General features: G+C 41.1%; 1 protein-coding gene across 1 annotated transcript; it reads right to left on the reverse strand.

The window, feature by feature from the left end:
* Nucleotides 1-8,440: 8,440 nt before the first annotated feature.
* GPX6 (glutathione peroxidase 6) lies at nucleotides 8,441-19,518 on the reverse strand. The gene is made up of 5 exons (XM_007973344.3): nucleotides 19,257-19,518; nucleotides 15,693-15,846; nucleotides 11,263-11,380; nucleotides 10,668-10,767; nucleotides 8,441-9,460 (listed from the first exon to the last, which is right to left on the reverse strand). Exons 1-5 carry the CDS (start codon nucleotides 19,449-19,451, stop codon nucleotides 9,254-9,256), a joined length of 774 nt encoding a protein of 257 aa, XP_007971535.2. The 5' UTR covers nucleotides 19,452-19,518; the 3' UTR covers nucleotides 8,441-9,253.
* Nucleotides 19,519-20,765: the final 1,247 nt, after the last annotated feature.

Here is a 20,765-nt window from a genome sequence, read left to right on the forward strand (position 1 = left end):
CTGCTGAATGAAAGTTGCTGCTTTATTTTGAGGATGAATATCAAAAAAACAAAAATCTTTATCTCCACTTAAACTATAATTTTTAGCATTTTGCAGTACCCTTCTTTGTTTTTTTTTTAATAAGTGTTGTCCAAAATCCCACCTCACATGATTTTAAGTCCTTGAGTTCTTTCTTTTTGTGAGTTTGCCTGATATTTTTGTCTCTTCTTTGTTTTCAAACTTCCGGATTGTTTCCAAGCCTATGTGTAAGTGGCAAGCTGTGGGGAGGCTATGTGACGAGGTATATGCAGGGAACAAAGAGCTCAGAAAGACTAGTTTTTTATTTTCATAGCATTTTAAAACCCTAATTAAGAAATACTTAATCTTCCACGGTTTATGTGGTCATAGTGAGCATTGTAATTGGATATTGAATATGTCAAATGTGTAGCTCTATAGAGAAATTGTGGGAATGGAATCTCTGATTCTAGCCAAGAACTTCCCAGGGGCTTGAGTAAAATATGTTTCCAACCTGAAAATCTAGTGCAAGTGGAAGATTCAACCTTTTAATGTTGATGTTTTCTAGGTTCCATGTTTGGTTGCCCTTTTTTCTGAGATGGTATTCAAAGGAATATTCCATACACTCATATATTTGAACCTTCCAAAATACTTTCAAATATCTTGCATATTTGGAATACTGATAACTTCCAAATATCTTACATAGACGTTTTTAGAATACCATATGATTATAGCCACTGCCTATAAGACATTTCCACCTTACTATCTCATAGACACTCTGGACTCATCAAGTTCCTCCTATTACTGCTTTTCCTTTTGAATAGCACCACAACCTATTCTGTTAAACTGAAAACTATGTGATTATTGTACATGACTCTCTTTGTCCCTTCATGCATTTTTTTCCTCAAATGAATATGATGTCACTGCTCTTTAGATTCAAATAGTGATCCTTCTGTAACTAGCCACGGCAATTAGTATGATATTCTAAGCAGAACCTGCTATTGTGAAAACATGATTTCATGGAATTGAGAGTTTTTGCTATTCAGTTAAACTCTTTTTAACTATTTGCTATTCAGTCAAATATGCCAAATGTAAAATTCTATTTTTTAATTTGATATTTGTTTTGTCTCTAGAGAAGCTTTTATTCTAAACAGAGAGATACAAACCTGATGTTTTGATGCACACATTAAAAAATCTGAATCAAGTTTGGCATAAAGAGATAGTTAAATTTGCCAAAAAAAAAAAAAACCTTATGAGAAATAATCACAAATAATGGAATATATTATGCCAAATGTATTCTTTTTTGCATGAAGGGAATTGTGAACATTGACCTGATTAGTTTGGACCATCAAGAGCAGAGCTGAACTGTAATCTCCACAGCACCTCCAAATTCTGAGACAAGCTTTTCATCCCCACGTTAATGCTGTTTTCTGTCCCTTCTGTCCCCTAACTGATGGGGCCCCTTAAAATGTAGGATGAGTTTGAGCTTTGGTTCTTGACAAGGGGCCCAGTTATGGAGGATCTGGAAGTCTTTTTTTCCCCCTGGGCCTTATACCCCATGCATATAATGCAGAGTCCACATCAATTGTCCGTTCACTCTTAAATTGAGAGAAGACAAGTTGGAATAAGGAGTTTAAAGTTTGTTTGTATTTGGGACTTAGATAGGCTCTGTGAAAATGCAGTGCTGGTTTAGGAAGGCATAAAGTGGCTGGTTTCAGAAGTCCTTGATAGCAGACATGGAGAGCTTGGTTTTTACATAATGTTGCAAATTATGAATATAGATCGAAACCAGAAGGTACCCATGTACCCTTAGAACTCACAGTGACTGATGCAAATTAACTTTTTAACTTTTTTTTTTTTTTTACAGAGTCTCACTCTGTCAGCCAGGCTAGAGTACAGTGGCGCCATCTTGGCTCACTGCAACCTCTACCTCCCAGATTCAAGAGTCTCCTGCCTCAGCCTCCCAAGTAGCAGGGATTACAGACACCCGTCAACACACCTGGCTAATTTTTGTATTCTTTAGTGGAGACAGGGTTTCGCCATGTTGGCCAGGCTTGTCTTGAACCCCTGACCTCAAGTGATATGCCCGCCTCGGCCTCCTAAAGCGCTGAGATTACAGGTGTGAGCCGCCACACCTGGCCAATTTTTTAAACTTTATATTAAGCTTCTAAAATAGATTATTAAAGCCATTAATAATTCCTCTCCTCCTTTGGTAGGAAGTTACAATTTGAGGACTCAATTTTTCTCTAATAAGAGAATAGAAAAATTGAATGTCATTTAGTTTTGATTATCATTCATCTTTCTGCTCCTTTCCAAATAACACTATTGTTTGTTCCATTATATATTCTATTTATGCTGTCTATAACATATCTTCCTTGTTACTATTGTACTTGTATGTGCATTTAACACAACTTATGAATTCTGCCTCTGTATCACAAGCTACTTACTAATTTATCTATAGTTAACACATCTTGTGAATTTTGCCTTAGCTTGTAAGTTATTAGTTTATGTACTATCTGTATTGGTTTTATCCATCCAATTTGTTTTCCTATTTCCTATATCTGAATATAATAAAATCATACAGCAAACTCATATTTCAGGAGCCACTGAACTTAGAAGTCTTTGTTTTTGGAACAGGAGCCCTAGAAAGTCAGTATTCTGGATAGAAATGACTCTGAGGTTCTACAGATAAAGATAAAGCTATCTTTCTCAGGTGTAGAATGTCTTCAAACATAACTTATTAGGTGATAATTCCATTTCTATTAACTTGTCTGGCTGGAGGCAAAGAAATACAGAGGAAATTGGAAAAAGAGAAAAGAATAAAGACCTGGAAAAAGGGAAGATCCTTGAGTTATCTTTGCCTTAGTTCCTCTGAAGTTATAATCTAAAAATTGGTATAAGCTCTACATACACTCTAGGTGGCACTCTGAGGTTATAAAATGGTTCATATGGTGAGTTGCGGCCACTGTGTTTTATTTTATTTTATTTTATTGAGACAGAGTTTCACTCTGTCACCCAGTCTGGAGTACATGGTGCAATCTCTGCTCACTGGTGTCTCGACCTCCTGAGCTCAAGTAATCCTCCCATGTCAGCCTCTTCAGTAGCTGGGACCATAGGTGTGTGTCACCACACCTGGCTAATTTTATTTTTTGTAGGGATGGGATCTCACTATGTTGTCCAGTCTCAAACTCCTGCCTCAGCCTCCCGAAGTGTTGGGATAACAGGCATGAGCCACCACTCCTGACCCCACTGTATTTTAAAGGCCAAAAGGAGTCTGAAAGAATGAAAACTAGTTTGCTCTTCCCTTTACAAGGAATCAAGAAAAGGTAGACAGTCAATATGGTTTTATAAAGAAAATTTTAGAGGGACATGGAATCCCTATCCGGGAACTTCACAGAGATTCAAAGAAGAGAATAACACTTGTAACCTAACACTTGAAAGAGCAAGAGAAAACTTGCAATCAGAGCAATGCCAGGTGGTGGTCAGGAGGGGAAGGGGTAAAGAAAGAAGAGAAAATGAGAACTTTTTATTTTACTCCAAATCACAAAGTATTTGAAAATACATATTAAAGAAAGATTATTTTGGCACTTGGTAAAGTGCTAGTAAAGACTTTATTTAAGACTATTGCAATTAGGGAGAGAGACTGAACTCAACTCTGAATACAATCGGAACAAGTGGAGATTTACAGCCAACAGGCAGAGTGAAGGCATGGTAGATGATGGAAAATTACTAAGCACAGATATCAAAGGGAGGAAGATTCTTGCTAAACTGGCCTAACAGGATTCTTGCTAATGGTAGGCTAAGGACTTAGAAATTAAGGGTAGAGGATTAATAATCTGTGCAGATACCAGACTTGGGGAGATTCTCAATAAACTGATAGGAGTCTTGCTGAAGGCAGTCAAAAGCCAAGGCCTACTTGAGAAGGCTAAAAGAAAAGACTGTTTTTCTATACTCTCACAATACTTATGACACCATATGTGTGGGTTTTCCACTCCAAGCAATTCTCCAACTCTGCAGTCACAAACTGGGTGTTGACACTGCAACTCAATTCTGATACTAACTACCTGTAATTAGTGCAGACCCTACAGGTGAAGGGCTGAGTTCCACAAGACTGCCCCCCACTTCACATGTCAATCATAAGTCCCAGGTTGTCATTCATATTTCTAACCAACTGTTGTAAATTGAGGGTTCCTACAACTTCCTCCGGAAGTTTGGCAATTTGTTATAACAACTCACAAGACTCAGGGAAACATTTACGTATGTTCATTGGTTTATTATAAAGGATATGACAAAGGATATAGATGAAGAGATACACTTGGTAAGGTATGGGGAGGAATATAGAGCTTTTGTGTCTTCTTTGGGGGCACCACACTCCCAATAACTCCATGTGTTCACCAACCCAGAAGCTCTATGAGTTCTGTTGTTTAGGAGTTTTATGGAGATTTCATTACACAAACATGATTGATTAAATCATTGGCTTTTGATGACTGGGTCAATTATCAGCTCCTCTGCCTTCCTCAGAAGTGGGCTGGGGTGTTGAAAGTTCCAAATCTTTAATCGCCATGGATGGTTTCTCTGGCAACCAGACCTCACTCTGAAGCTATCTGGGGACTTTCAGCCACCAAGTCATCTCATTAACATACACAAAGACAGTTATTATTTAGGAGATTCCAAGGGTCTTAAAAGCTCTTGTGTTGGGAACCACGGACTAAGACCAAATGTAACAAAAGAACCTCTTATCATCCCTATCACTCAGGAAGTCATAAGGATTTTAGAAGCTCTGTGCCAGGAGTTGGGAGGAAAGACCAAATATATATTTCTTATGATGTCACAAAGGTTCAGAGAACCCTGATTAAAGTTGGGTCAAGGAGGGAGTCTTTGTCAGATAACACATCTTGAATTTGGACCTAAATGAAGATGATGTGGATCAGAGACTGAGGAAACTAATAAATCAAGGGCATGGCTGAATTGTCCATGTTAACCCTGGGGACACCTAAGGGCTGAGTGGGAGGCAGTGTGGCTTGACTGTGCAGAGGAGTCAGTAGCCACATGAAGTACAAGAGTTCTCCTTACTCATCCTATGTCAAAATGACAATATTTTCTGCAAATTCTCCATTCCTTAGAGCAACGGTCCTCAAACTTTAGCATGTATTAGGATCAACTGGAAGCCTTTTGAAAACAGACTTCTGGGCCCACCCTAGGGCTTCTGGGTCAGTGAGCCCAGGATAGATCTGAAAACTGCATTGTAAGTTCTCAAGTGATGCTACTGCTACTGGCCAGAGGACTATGCTTTGAGAACCAATTTCCTAGAGATAGAAGTCAAGAAAGGGAAAATGATGATTGATTGAAGGATTGCCAATGTCCTTTTCTCAGGGCCTCTACTCGAGATTTCCCTCAATAGTGACTCATCTGTGGAGGGTGATAGGTGGTCTCCACAGCCTTACCCAGATGGGCTTTACTGGGCTAGTGCCTGCATCTCCACTTGCTCTGAGTTTTGGCTGCTAATGGCTCAGAGCTGCCCCTTCAGAGTATTACTCTCAGTGGCCACCTTCTCCAGAGAATTTTCTTCAGCCAAAGGGAGCCACCTCACCTGGGAGTGTATGCCTCTAGAGTTCAAGGGTGGGCCCATAAGCCAATGACTGACTCACATGGGCTACCTTGTAGGCTATGTCTCATCCTTCAAGATGGGACTGATTATAGCATGATTTTTTCTGAAGTTGAACTCCAGCAGAAATTGCATTTTAATTCTCTCTTTTTCCTGGCCCTATCCTGCTTCACAGATTCCCTTTCTTCTGAGACCATTCTTTCAATAAGTTATATGTGCCTCAATTCTTGTCTCAGATTCTGTTTACAGAGAACAGAAGTCAAGTCAAGAGGTGTTCATAAGACCACAGAAGCAAGATTTTATGTGCTCTGGGATAGACTGTGTCTTACTTCTCGTATTTTGAGACTTCACCTCCCAGAATTGACATGGGCACTCTCCAAGGCTAAGAGCCACCTGTGTCCACACAGTCCACAGAAAAGATATTACATCCACAGATTAACTGCCACAGGGGAGACCACAGTGGTGTATTACCTCCTGCTATGGGCTGCTTTGCAAATCTGGGAATAGGGTGATTAGAGAGGGTCTGAGTCCTGGTTTTTTAGGACCTTAGAATCTTTCTCTCCTGCCTGATAACTCTTTCCAAAAGTTTTGTGATCAGCAGAGCCTTAATGATTCTAGATGCCTGGTAGGTTGTTTGTGGGGTAGTGGCTTTATGGACCCAATTAGCTCTAGTGTACCTGATTTGCATAATAAGTTGTGGGACCTTCTGGTTAGACGAAAAAAATTCCACAGCAATAATGGTGCCTGTGATGGTAATGATGATAATCACCTGATAGTAAACTTTTAACTACTATGACAGACTGGAGCTCCTGAGGCACTGCTGGGAAGTCCACCCACTTCCAGAAGGTTCTAAGTGTGACTTTCCTTGGGGACTAAGTTCTGCTATAGGGATTGGTTGAGGAGAGAAGTGGAAAACTTTATGTCTTGATCCTCTCTTTATAAAGACATTTTACATGATTATTATATTTTACATTATTATTATTGCCATCGTCATCATCATCATTTGTGACATTTTGATCTGGATTGCTACCCCTAAACCTACCCCTCACCTATGCCCACCTCCCACTGCAAGGACATTTCTGTTTCTCATTTCTGTGGTCTTGGCTCTCTCCAGAACAATGTTTATTTTCTCTTCAGGGACAGCCACTGGGAGGCATTAGGAGTATGGAACCTGGATTTTCAGAGCAGTGGCAGGATGAAGACTTTCCTGGATACTCAGGCACAATGCATTCAGGCTGAAGGCTGCAGTCCTCTTTCTTCCTTACTATAGGAATGTTGGTCACCTGAAGCAACCGCAGGTTCCTGGGTTAGGCTGAACCGGTAACTGGAGAGAATTTGATATTGTGTCAGCTCATCCTCCTCTACCTACTTTCTGGACCTTGGTTATCCAGATCTTTCCAGGTCTGGAACCCTTCTGAAGACTATTACAGTCCCAGAAGTACTCAACCTCTTCAGAGATTTAAAAGAAGCTAAAAAATGAAACGTTATTTCTTAACACCACTGGTAGCTGGTTCTGTAATCTCCTCACTGCCCTCACAACCTCCATAGTGGTTAGTAAAAGATTTATGGAAATCTCAAATCCTATGGTTTACAGCCAAGGAAAGCCAGATTTTTTAAAATTCATTTTTTCTTACTAGAGGTTAAGTTTAAGAAAAGAAAACATCCAAATATTTTGATAATATTTCCCATTTTTCATGTATTAAATATCCACCACTTATGAATTTTAAGGTCTTAAGAATCATTTTCCTAATAATTTTTGGTTTAGTCAATTTTCATGTTGCTGAATAAAGATTAAGTCATGGATCACAATTCTTTTTCTTTCTTCCCTTTTTTTTTTTTTTTTTTTTTGAGATGGAGTTTCGCTCTTGATACTCAAGCTGCAGAGCAATGGTGCGATCTTGGCTCACTGCAACCTCCACCTACAGGGCACAAAAGATTCTCCTATCTCGGCCTTCCAAGTAGCTCAGATTACAGGTATGCGCCACCACACCTGGCTAATTTTTTTGTATTTAGTAGAGACAGGGTTTCACCATGTTAATCAGGCTGGTTGTGAACTCCTGACCTCAGGTGATCCACCCTCCTTGGCCTCCCAAAGTGCTGGGATCACAGGTGTGCACCACTGTGCCCAGCCTACATTTCTGTTAGGTACACAGCAGGATTATGATCCCTACAATGTTTGAAATTACTCACTGATATTTAAATTTCCTGCATTTTTTATGCAAAAAATATTTTTAAGTGCTAGTACCTATGTTCCAAGTAATCTGTGAAAAGGAAAACAGTGATTTTATTTTACTTCCTTATCTAATTTCTTTCCTTAATATCTGGTTTTCTGAAATCTACTTCCATTATAAAACACTGTATTTTAATTATAAAACGGCACGGGGCAGATAGGGCTTCCTAGCAGGTCCTTTGCACCTCTGATTAGAAGTGGGTTTTGTTCCATTTTGTTTTGTTATGCTTTTTTACTTTTATGTGCTTTCAGATTTTAACAGTGAGCATGAATTAATTTTATAAACAGAAATGTATGCATATTTGTTGTAGAGAGAGAGAAGATTCTTTGAGAGGCAAGGATTACTGTCATGTAGGGGCCCGGTCAAGAGACCTGAACGGGAGGGTACAGAGGGACCTGATCTGTGCTCACAGACACAGCAGCTCTGAGCAACCAGTTCCAGCTGGTTCTTTTATATGTGCCCAGGAAAGTTCTAGAGCATTTTTGAGAAAAACAAAATATTGAAGAACAAGGCAAGGGAATCAAGAAAGCAGGGACAAAGTGACAGAGAAAGAAGAAGTATAACTCTGGACATAATATGGGACTGGGAAAACACCACACAGAGCCAGGTTGCTGCAGAATTTTTTAATTTGAGATAGTGATCAGAATAAGTTTAAGGTTGAAGAGCCTCAGGGTGAGAAGAAAGCCCATCATTCAGAATACAGGAACATCCAGCCCAGGTGCCATGACCTGAATGCACTAAGGGACAGGCACCAAGGAAGGCTCTGGCAAGGTCCAACCCCGAGGGGTTTTGGGACCCACCGTCATGGAGATGCCCCTCCCTTCATGTGAAGTGGGGTTTCTGCTCTCACTCTGCCTTCAGAGGTCCTACATGAGAACTACCGGGTGGCAGGGGAATAAAGGAGAATTAAGGAGAGAAGAGTTTACCAATGCATGCCTATCTTAGACGAGAGAGGCTATGAAGGAGGCCTAGAGTCTTGCGGCCAGCTCCTGCTTTCTTTAAACTTTCAGGAAGGGGAAAGGATAGACGTCACAACTTCTGGGGTTTGCTTTTTTAGGGACACAAGATAGTCTGATTCATCTACCCTAAAATATGATTTTCCTTTGGAATAGATATTTCAGGATCAGAGAGTTGGGGAGATAGGTGTTCTTTTCCTTAATCTTCAAACACACACACACGCCCACACCACACATACAAACACCCACGCATATACCAACAAATACAATTCTACATATCCATACACACACACACACACAGCTACACACACATGCTAAGCAGCTGCTTGGGTAGTACAAGATGGTTTGGTCATCAGGAGGCTGGGTAGGCAGGAGTGTGGAGCAAAGATGGAGGAAGATGGACACTTTGTTAGACATTCCTGCAGGTGGGAGACACGGTAGTTACTTCTGCCAGTTGCTAACCCTTCCTAGTGGGCATTGAACTGCTTTAGGTACTCCAGGATGTCTGACTTGACTGTGCTGACTGGAGCCCGGTGGAACCAGCGCATGACAGGGACTCCATCGGGCCCCACCAGAAATTTCTCAAAGTTCCAGCGGATGTCATGGACCTTCATGGGCTCCCAGAAGAGTTGGCTTGATGAGCCCAAAAGATCAGAGGTTGGAGGGCAGGAGTTCTGGAGCAGAGATATGGAAAGTAGAAACATACATTTATTTCTACTTTATTTCTACTTCTGTGTGGTACAGCCTTATCTCCAGACTACAGAGTCTACTCACTATTATGTATTTTAATATATTAACTACTTTGCATGCTTCCAATCAATCACAGACACTGCAATGTATCAATACCAATACACCAACTACCAAACAACCGAGAGTTAGAGAGTATAATGGTAAATAGAAAGCATTCCTCCTTTCCCTGTCTTTCCTCTATTCCCATTATTTTATCACGGCAATTCAGTAAAAGACTATTTTCTGTTTCCTTGGGTGAGTCATATCATTTCTACAGTTTGTTTCCTCAGCAGAAAAAAAAGATAGGTTGATTTAGAGTAGTGGCTCCCAGAATTTGGGGTTTCCTAGGCTTCATAAGCCAGTAAAATTTCAATAACTATTTCCTTGGAGATTAACGTGCAATCACTAATATTCATTTTGCCAATAAGAAAAATTAAAAGTCTACTATAAGCATAAATTTAAAAATTAAAGGACTTTTAATACCATGTTGAACCACATAAAATTGATTATAGTGCCATTTTTGAGTAAGTAAAGGGCAATTTATATGGGTAAACATAATAGTAATTTAATGTCAGAATAAATGTCAGTCTTATATTCAATAAGTTGAGCTGTATGAAAAATTGTGCATTGTCTTTTTTCCCTTGTTTGCTGTGGATGAGTGAAAATTTCAGCAGGACCAGTCTTGTTCTGCAGACCAGTATTTGAGGCTGAGTAGACAAAGAGATCCTCGGGGGTCCTTCTATCCTGGTATTCTGTAGTTCTAACACTCTGTGACTCTAAAGGCATTTAGCACATGGTATTCTGTATCATCCATGTCTGTCTCCTGATTAAATGTGAGTTCCTTCAGGGAAGAGACTATGCCCTATTAATGTTTCTTAACTCATTATATGGCACATACTGAGATCTGATAAATGATTGCTGAATGAATGAATCATTACCATTCAATACAGGAGGCTAGTCCACATCAGAGCTGTTGTCCATCATGGACTTCCTCTACTTAAAGCTAAAGCCTCACAGCAGATATTGCCATGAGCCTTGAACTTACCTGAGCATCTGTTTTCCAAGGGGTCCAACCACAACCCTAGACATGAGCCCCACTGCTTTCAGAGCATTTCTAGCTAACCAATCCATGACAGGTTTATACTCACTCACCTTCAGGAAAGTAAAGACCTTCTGTTCTTTTTCTCCATTCACATCCCCTTTCTCAAAGAGCTGGAAATTAGGGACAAAGCCACTACCTGGACGCACATACCTGCAGTGAATCAAAGTGTTCCCAGCAAGATCCAAATTAAGACATGGATGGAAAATAATGACCACCACCAATTCACAGGAAATTAAAGATAAAGGGAAGAGGCTGTGCATAGGGAAGATAAGAAAAGATAGTCTGTGGGAAGCAGGACTTCATGCAATAGGCTTTATGGAGCCAATAGAGAATTCTAAGAAAATTGGAAGGCAATATTTTGAGCTTAGGTTTCCTGCTTCATTTCCATTTCTTATACTCCCTTCTTTCCTCTATGCTGCTTTTCCATTCAATCTTTCCTTAGCCTCATCATTGAATAATTCAAAAGTAAAGAGAATATTTGAGCACTGCGAATAGAATAGATTGAATTCAAAACATCATAAGGATATGCTTCAACCCATGTATCTATGTCCTATCCCAGAAGTTTCCAGAATAGGCAGGCATCTAGGTGGAATGAGGAATGGAAATCCTGACAGGGCACCTGCAGAGTCCCATGCAAGCACTCACTTGAGTCCAAGAAGTATTTCTGAGTTTGTTCCTGGTTCTTGTTTTCCAAACTGGTTGCAGGGAAAGGCCAACACAACGACACCAAAATTCTTCAGCTCCTCCTGTAGTGCATTCAGTTCTGTAAGTGGAGAATGAATAGCATTGGTGACTTGGTCAGGAGGCCTACCTCAAGCAGTGAAAGATCACCGAATGTATCCATTTATCCCATGAATAAACCAAGGACTATGAAGGGAAAGATTCAAGATTACAGAGATCAAAGGAGTAGAGAGAGAAAAAAAAAAAAAAAAGACTAGAGCACATGTTTCCAGAAATGCATCTAAATGGCTGCTGTTTTTCTTGTACAGTAAGCCATGCCTGGCTATACTTTACCATCCAATGAGAACTCTTATTTTTTTAAAAAAACACAAACACACACACACACATTGGTAGCCTTGTGTGGGGGTCCTGTTTGATTCTAAAGAGAAGTCAGATTTGAGTGCCACTGTCTTAGTTGGTGAACTGATCAAAAAAATTTAGTTGGTGAACTGATCAAAAAAATTTGTAAGGAAAAAGCAAACAAAATGGAAATACTACCCACCTATCCCCGCATCCCCCCGGCCCTACTCATACAATGTCCCATGGTGACAAAACCAGACACTCCAGTGCCAGTTACATTCCCAGGAGTACTCCTTGGTGCTCCACCCTGAGAGTGGTAGAGACAGAGAAATTCCAAGGCTATCTCTACAGTATTCTGTACCCTCTCCTCAATTCCAGTGACCTAACTGATGCTGGAACATTCCCTAGAACACTCCCTGGGACTCCAGGCCACAAACTCCAAACTGCTCTTTACCACTGTCAGGAACCTTCCAACTTGTGTGTTTAGACTTGAACAATAATTTCCATATTCAGCTATTTTCAGGTCAGATTTATTCAGACCTCAGAACCTGTATTGGCCGTTCTTATTCAGATTCAGCTCTGCCTGCTGGAATGTCCCCTAAGAACCTCTTCTTAAATAGAGAGTGTCTTCCTATTTTTCTACAGTTCTTTGGTTACTATCAATACTCATCTCTCTCTTATCTTTGGCCATCAAGAGTATTTCCTTTCTATAGCAGACACACTTAACAGACCCTGATTCTATTCCTTTGGTAAGTTTCTTTAATTCTCTCAATTTCCTCATCTGGAGTAAAATTTGAATGAGATGCTCTTTTAAATTCTCATGAACTAATTTAATAAATTATATCACAGCAACACAATGGAATACTATGCCTTAAAATGAATAAGGAAACTCACCATGTTTTTGTGTTTTGTTTTTAGACAGAGTCTCTCTCTGTCACCCAGGCTGGAGTGCAGTGGCAGGATTTCAGCTCACTGCAACCCCCGCCTCCTGGGTTCAAGAGATTCTCATGCTTTAGCCTCCTGAGTAGTTGGGATTACAGGCATGTGCCACCATGCCCAGCTAATTTTGTGTATTTTTAGTTGAGACAGGGTTTCACTATGTTGGCAAGGCTGGTCTCAAACCTCTGATGTTCAAGAGTGATCCAGCCACCTTGGCCTCCCGTAGTGCTGGGATTACAGGTATGAGCCACCACTCCTGTCCCCAAGGTATGTGATATATGTGAAAAAGCAATGTGCATAATCATTTCCGTGTGTATGTTTGTGTATGTGTATGTGCTTGAGAGAAAGAAAGTGAAAGGGAAATGTTTGCTTGTATATGCATAACAGATTTCTGGAAATATACACCATAAACTGATAATGCTGGTTGCCTAAAGAGAAGGGAACATGGCAAGTGCCACTGTTAAACCTTTTTATATCTCTTGAATTTTGAATGTTGCAAGTATATTGCCTATTCAATATGTAGCAAATTTAAGGTAAAATTAAATTAAATTAAAACAAATTTAAGAGCAGCTTCATATTCCATGGAACTGCTGTTTACACATCACAACTTTTAAAATTTACCATATTTTTCAAATTTAACTTTTTGAAGGGAGGAGAATTCTTGCTTGCTAAATGATACAAAACTGTTGTTTGGGCTCTAATACCCGGGTCCTGAGGTCCTATAGTAGATACACTTAGCGGACCTTGATTCTATTCATTTGGCAAGTTCTTTTAACTTTCTCACTTACTAAATGATACTAAATCATTGTTTGGGCTCTTATAATAAAAATTTAGTCTGTAGCTTTTCAGGTTTTCCCTAGACTTGATTGTACATAAATAAACTGAGGCCAGATGTGGTGGCGTATGCCTGTAATCCCAGTACTTTGGGAGACTGAAGCAGGTGGATCACTTGAGGCCAGAAGTTTGACACCAGCCTGACCAACCTGGCAAAACCCAGTCTCTACTTAAAAAAAAAAAAAAAAAAAAAAAAAAAAAAATTAGCTGGGCGAGAAGATACACACCTGTAGTCCCAGCTATTTGAGGCTGAGACAAGAGAATAGCTTGAATCCCGGAGGCAGAGGTTACAGTGAGCCAAGATCGCACCCCTGCACTCCAGCCTGGGCAACAGAGCAAGACACTGTCTCAAAAATAACAATAATAATAAAGTGACCCCAAATTATTTTAAAAGTGTGATTCTTATCCTAATATGTACTTTTGAGAGTATCTTTTTATGCATAATTTTACCATTAAATTGGAAAAATATTTAGCTTCTCTTGGTAAATGTAAGCCATTTGTACTTCAGAGGAGCAGGCATTTTATTAGAATTTTTGCTTAAATCATAAAGCATCCTCTGAATGTTAATTTTAAAATGTCAAAATTTGGTGAGCCAGATCTTTTAGACATGAGATTATAATATGTTTGACTTTAAGTGTTATTTAAAAGGGATACAATTCTGGGATTTTTATTATTGAAAATCCATTAAGAAAAATTGATAGGGTTTATATATTTTTGATCAGTTGAATAGATAACAGTGTCAACATGTGGAAAATTTTTCTTAAAACTTGTTTATGTATAGGCCAGGTGCAGTGGCTCACGCCTGTAATCCCAGCACTTTGGGAGGCCAAGGCTTGCAGATCACTTGAGGTCAGGAGTTTGAGTCCAGCCTGGCCAACATGGCAAAACCCTGTCTCTGCTAAAAATGCAAAAAGAAAAAAAAAAAATTAGCTAGATATAGTGGTGCATGCCTGTAATCCCAGCTACTTGGGAGGCTGAAGCACAAGAATCGCTTGAACCTGGGAGGCGGAGGTTGCAGTGAGCTGAGATCACACCACTGCACTCCAGCCTGGGCAACAGAGCAGGATTGTCTCAAAACAAAACAAAATTTGTTCATGTATTATTTTGATCCATTTCTCTGTGGCATTTGGTGCAATAAATATTTTAAATTTATCTTGAACCGTTTTTTTAAAAGCATAAAATAAAGTTCTTGGCCTGTCCAAAGTTGTATCTATCTCTAGTATAATTGATCTAGAATTTTAAATAATCTTTTTTGGATCAACAGTAATACCAAACTCTTCTCTGTTAAGGGCACAAAGAAAATGGAAACACACCTCAGCTACCACAGAAGGTTAGGCCAAGGTTGGCGAGATGGAGCATTCTTCTACATTGCCAGTCACATTACACAGCTCTTGCACTAATCAAAGGCTGCCCAGACAGAAAACTTCATTTCCCTCTTTGTCATTTGGAGTTGCCTACAGAACCCAAGGGCATTTTCCAGAATGTCAAAGATCACTCATCTCTCCTGTTTTTATCAGAAGTAACTGCTAAGAAGCATAAAATCAGTGCTTGAAAGCCAGGTATCTGGCCTGGGAGTCACAGCTAGGCTTTAGCACTCTCCTAGAAAACATAAACAATTTCATAGAACTTCAATATCACATAACATGTGATCATGATGAATCAAGACAAAAACAAGGTCACTGCATAATTGTAACTGAACATAGACAAAGCATGAACATTGTCCAAATCACAGCAATGACCAGGTACCACCCTATTCTTGCCAATATGAATGACTGGTGCTTCTTTACCAGGTACAACTTTAGCCTTAGTTTATCTTCCCATGTAGATATAATTGATTAAGATACCAAATCATATAACTGCTCCCAGTTATTGATGGCATCCAATTCAGAACAGAACTTCAATTCCTTGAACTCGTCTCCAAATCACCTAACAAAAGCTCAGATTCTATAGTAAGTACTTTCTAATACTTTCATGTTAAGAAGCCCCATGGTTCTCTACAGAACATGTTCTCCTTCAGGGCACCGAGTAACACACTCAACTTGTTCAACTACAAGTGTGCTCCTGGTGGTCTTTAAGTCTTTGGGAAAGTCTTAGTTCTCAAACCTGGAAATAATTATCTTGATATTCTAAGGAGCAGAGCAGGAGCAGCATTTAGGGAGGCAGAGTCACCTGATCACTTCTCCCACTGCATCCTCTAATAACACATTGGTAAAACCTTCTGGAATTAGAATATGGTTATCTGGCAATGCTGTTTCCAAAAGAGTTGAAACGTGAGTTCTTACCAGGATACTGAGCTGCCAAGCCTCAATAGGTGGCTACGTTGACAAACAGGACGTGCTTGCCTGCAAACTGCTTGAACTGGATGTACTCCTCACCGTTGAGGGTAAGGGCTCCATACTCATAGATGGTGCCTGTCACTCCTTTGTTGCAATCCACCTGGAATGTTACAAAAATAACCATAACGATATAAGATAAACAATAATTTCCAACATTTGTGGACTTTTTCAAAACACTCAAAGACCCTTCATGTAACATCTTGAAATTCTAAGAACTGAAGGGATATTTCCAAGTAAAATTTTTAGAGCTGATGCCGTAGCTAGAATTTATGTCTTCTAACTTATAATCCATTTTTTGTGTGGGGGTGGCAAGACAAGCATTTCATAATATTCTTCCTGTTTCTAGAAGATTCATACCATTTACTTCTGTTCCCTGACATTGCATTCTCCCCCGACATCCTAACAGCCCATTCAAGTCATGCCGTCCTCTCTCAGATACTCTTAACAGATTTTTTGCAAGATTTCTCATAAGTAAGTTTTGCACAAACTTCTCATCTATATGTTCTTATATTGTAATTCCTATCCCCCAAAATCAGGCCCATAACTTCTCCAGATGCCATTGAAAGGCCTTTCCAGGCTTCCCAGTGGGGTATTCACTGGTGATGGCGGGGAGGGGCAGCGGGAAAGTGCTGGGTAGAGAAAGGTGGGTCCCTGACCAGGGCTCCACCCTGAGGCTTGTGCCCACGGACCTAGGTGAGGACAGGCACTCCTGCCTCTCACCCAAATGTTGCCTGCCCCGCCCCCATCCCGTGACTATAAAAACCCTGAGACCCTACCAGGCAGACACACAGAGGCTGGACGTGCAGAGGACCACATGTGCGGAGGAACACACTCGACTGGCCGGACGCGGAGAGGGACGCAGGAGGGTAGGAGCACACCGTAAGGCCATTGAGGGCGGAAGGACAAGGAGGTTGGCCGAGAGGTAGGGAAAGAGCCCGGACTCCAGGGAAAAACCATCCATCTTTTGGCTCCCCCATCTGCCGAGGGCCACTTCAACTCAATAAAACCTTGCACTCATTCTCCAAGTCCACGTGTGATCCGATTCTTCCTGTACCCCACGGCAAGATCCCTGGGATATAGAAAGCCCTCTGTCTTTGTGATAAGGCAGGGAACTAATTGAGCTAACACAAGTCGCCTATGGATGCCTGAACTAAGAGCCCCCAGTAACACACGCCCACTAGGGCTTCAGCTGTAAACATTCACCCCTAGACACTGCCTTGGGGTAGGAGCCCCACAACCTGCCTCTCTGTATGTTCCCTCTCTGCTCCCCTAGAGGTTTGAGCAGTGGGGCACTAAGGAAGCGAGCCACACCTGCCATCGCATGCCCTCTGAGAGGGACGAGGGAACTTTTCTGGTTTCACTGGTACCTTCAAAACTCATTCTTGACACCCACTTCTCATCTTTATATTGTGAAACATCCTGGACTGCTCATGAATTAAAGTTCATAAAATAGAAAGTACAGAGCGGAAAAACTTTCTACCCACAAGCATGCCAAGAATAAAAGGCATGTAGAACCTGGAACAAAAGGCTAAGATGTTATGTGGTAAGAGAGGCTATATTCCTGGCCATATGACGAAAAGTCATAGAATTTTAGAGTAATTTAAACTGGGCTTCACAGGATCTCAGTCCTTAAAGGCATACCCCATGCAGTGAAGGAATTGCCTATGGGTGAGCTACTGTGGGGAAAGTGGGGCAAGAAATTCTTTACGATCTTCGGAGTCTGTCACCAGGACACAAGACCATAGCTTCTCCTTCATTATCCTTGGAGAGAAGGAGGCTTGACCTAGGGACAAGCCCTTCCCTTCTGAGTCCATACTTCTGTACACATCTGCGCATATACATCAGTCACAATATTTGGGAACATTAGCCTAAGAAATCCACTATGATGGGGTTGTCATCTATGTGCCTGCATTCTCTTTGCCTTCATGACACCTTACCTCTGAGCTGAATAATTTCCAACATTTGTCTTTCTTGCTACTATAATAAAAAGTCACACAGAAATCACCATGTGAGCTGTCATTTGTATGCCTCCATTTTCTTGCCTTCATGCTACCTTAGCTCTGAGTGTGACACCTTCCAAAGGTTTGCTTCTCATGTGGATGTCACTCTGTGAAATGAGATGCAGAATCCCAAGAAAATTGCAGACTCGAAGAGCTCAATCTTTCCTACCCAGCTTCCAGTTCTGCTCTAGTTTGCTTACATCTGTTTGAAGAAGACAGAATACCCTAGAACACAGCTCTTAATTCACAAGATGATATTTTACATAGAAAATTCCACATCCAACCAGGCAGCAGTGGCTGACATAGATCTGGATGACCCTCGGAGGTTGTCCCTTCAAGTAATCTGTTACCTTTCTTGAAAGTAAGTAAGTAAGCTGTCTTACGGCATTTAATAGACACCATCTTACACTTCATATGAACCCAATAACAGAGATTAAAGCTCAAAGCTTCAGGTTTGTAGACCTGCATGAGTATCAACTGGAAGCATTTTAGAAAAGCAAGTTCCTGGGCTCCCCCTAAAACTTACTGAATCAGAAACTCTTGGGTGGGGCCTAGCAATTGTGCTTTAAGCAGCTCTCTCTGAGGTAAGCTCAAGTCTGGGAATCACTGCATTATATGATGGGCATTGTTCCCCACCTTTTATAGAGGAGAAAAAGGAACTAACAAAAGATATATAATTGGCATACGGCCACCACTGAGGCTGCTTTTGAATAAATTCATCTGATTATAAAGTTAAACTTTGCGGGTGCCTCAAGTGATCTGCTCAGTCTGCATCCTAAGACATATATACACATCTTTTACAGGGGTGGCTATTGACATCCAGTGGGAGAACTTTTCTAAATGGCATCAGGAGATTTGGGAGCAACACCAAGATCTGAGAACAAAGCCTACTCTGAGCTGAGCTTTGTCTCTACCTCACCTCATGATCCTCTCTAAAATTAATATTGGCGGACAACCATATTGGCCTTGTGTGTTTTATTTTTCTAGGGGTGTGGGAGTAGGGGGAGCTCCTCTTTCCGTGACCTTGAAACTCCTGGTGCAGATCCCAACACCAGATTCTCTCAGCTCTCCCTCTGGGTTTCTGGCTGAGCAGCCTCTGCAGGAGTAGCAAGGGCAGCCTCCCTGCCAATCCATTTGCTACTTCATGCCTCATTTGTTGGGATCCACAACGCTACCCCAAGTTACAGACAAGCATGAAGGGGACAGGCTCTAGGCTATCAAGGGGCCACCAGGGGGAAGTGGCAAAGGCGAATGTGCTGAGGCAGCCCCCAAGCCCACTCCACATACATTCAGTTCAAAGAGCCACTAGGTGCAGAGGAAAAGATGCAAGTAAGAGACAGTGGATTTAGGGAGAGCCCGCTAAGGATAGCAATGTCAGGATTTGTGAAGATCTGCTGGGAATGCAGATCTTGTCCTTCGAAAGGAGAGAGGAGAGAACGCCTCACAACTCTGGCAGCCCGGTTGGTCATTATGTACTAGAATCAGCTTGGATCTCCTGCCCCATGCTCACCTTCCTATTTTGAGGCTTTAGGGTCTGCTGAGCAAAGCCAACCAGGAACAGCAGGACAAGACAGCAGGCCTGAAACTGCCGGATCATGGCTAGGAGTTTTAGTCGACTCTGAGGTCCCCAGGATTTCAGCCCCTTTTGAACCCTTGGCAGGGACCAGTTTGAAGAACCACCCTCCAATCGCAGAGTGGCATTCATACACACCCACCTCCACTCCCTACACACACCCCCTTCTTCTTCAGTTGTAAACCCCTCACCATCGAGCTTGCTCCACCTGCCTTGCCTCTGCCAGCTTCACACAAAAGGCATTCTCTGCCTTTTGAAACTAAAGTCTGGGTGAGGTTGAGTTCTTGTGAACTCTGTTGAAATACAAGCTTTTAGTTATCTCAGATTTCTGAGCTCTTTTCAAAAGCCTATAATCTATGTCCTAATCACTGATACCTGATCCAGCTATGCAGCTCCTTAGGGCAGCAGGTCAGATGCTATCCTCTTATGGAACAGACCTACACACATTCCCAAGCTCTTTACCCTTCTGCTTTTAGCTCAAAAAAAATGGCTGAAGCTTTGACTACGAGGCTATAAAGACCATTGAAATCAATACCTATCGGTGCAACTGACTAGCTCCTTGACTCTGAAATAAAAGTTAATGTGTCTGTCCCCAGTTTTCTCATCTGTGAAATCAGCATAATAATATTATCTACCTTATAGGGCTGCTGTGACAATTAAATGTAATAATAACTATAAAGCACTTACCACATGGCCTGACAATGGTAAACAACTAGAACTGTATTCACAGTTTCATGTATGAGAAAACTGAAGCTCAGAGAGAGACAGAGATAACATAAAAAGTCACAGAGTGGGTAACAGTGAAATGAGGGCAACTTCTGCTTCCTACTCCACATCTCTTGCTCTGGTTCCATTTGGATCATAATTATTGTGATGAAATCTTTACTATCTGAGACAATTTACATTTGCTCACCTTGTAGTAATGAGCCCTTGAGAGGTAAGGAGACATTTCATTATAGACCTCATCAGTAGGTCAAATGGCCTAAAACCACAACTTCATAGATTTTGGTGTTCCCACATTCTTGATAGACTTTTGAGTACCTTGGGTACTTGCCTCCAGCAATGAGAAGTGAAGGTACAGGAGCACACACTGAACAGGAGGAAACAAAGAACATTTCATATCCCTGGTCCACCCAAAGGTATCATGGGGCTGCAATTGCCCTTCACCCATCCTCCTTCAGAGCCTTGGTTCCATGTTATCTCCTTCTAGGAATTTTGCTTTCATCCCTTAGCTGTCTCCTCACTTCCAGGATCTTCTCCAGTCCCTATTCCCTTCACACTCTGCCTCTATGACTTTACTAAAGGTCAGGTTTGTTGATCTCGCTCAAGTTAAAGTGCCCCAATTCCTCCTGAATTCTTATACTTTTAGTTTGAAATTATCCCATGAAGCACTCAAGGTCCTTTCTGATTTGACATCAGCCAGATTTCCCTGATGTAACCTTCCCT

Source organism: Chlorocebus sabaeus, chromosome 17 (genome assembly GCF_047675955.1).
Source record: "Chlorocebus sabaeus isolate Y175 chromosome 17, mChlSab1.0.hap1, whole genome shotgun sequence".
Taxonomy (NCBI): Eukaryota; Metazoa; Chordata; class Mammalia; order Primates; family Cercopithecidae; genus Chlorocebus; species Chlorocebus sabaeus.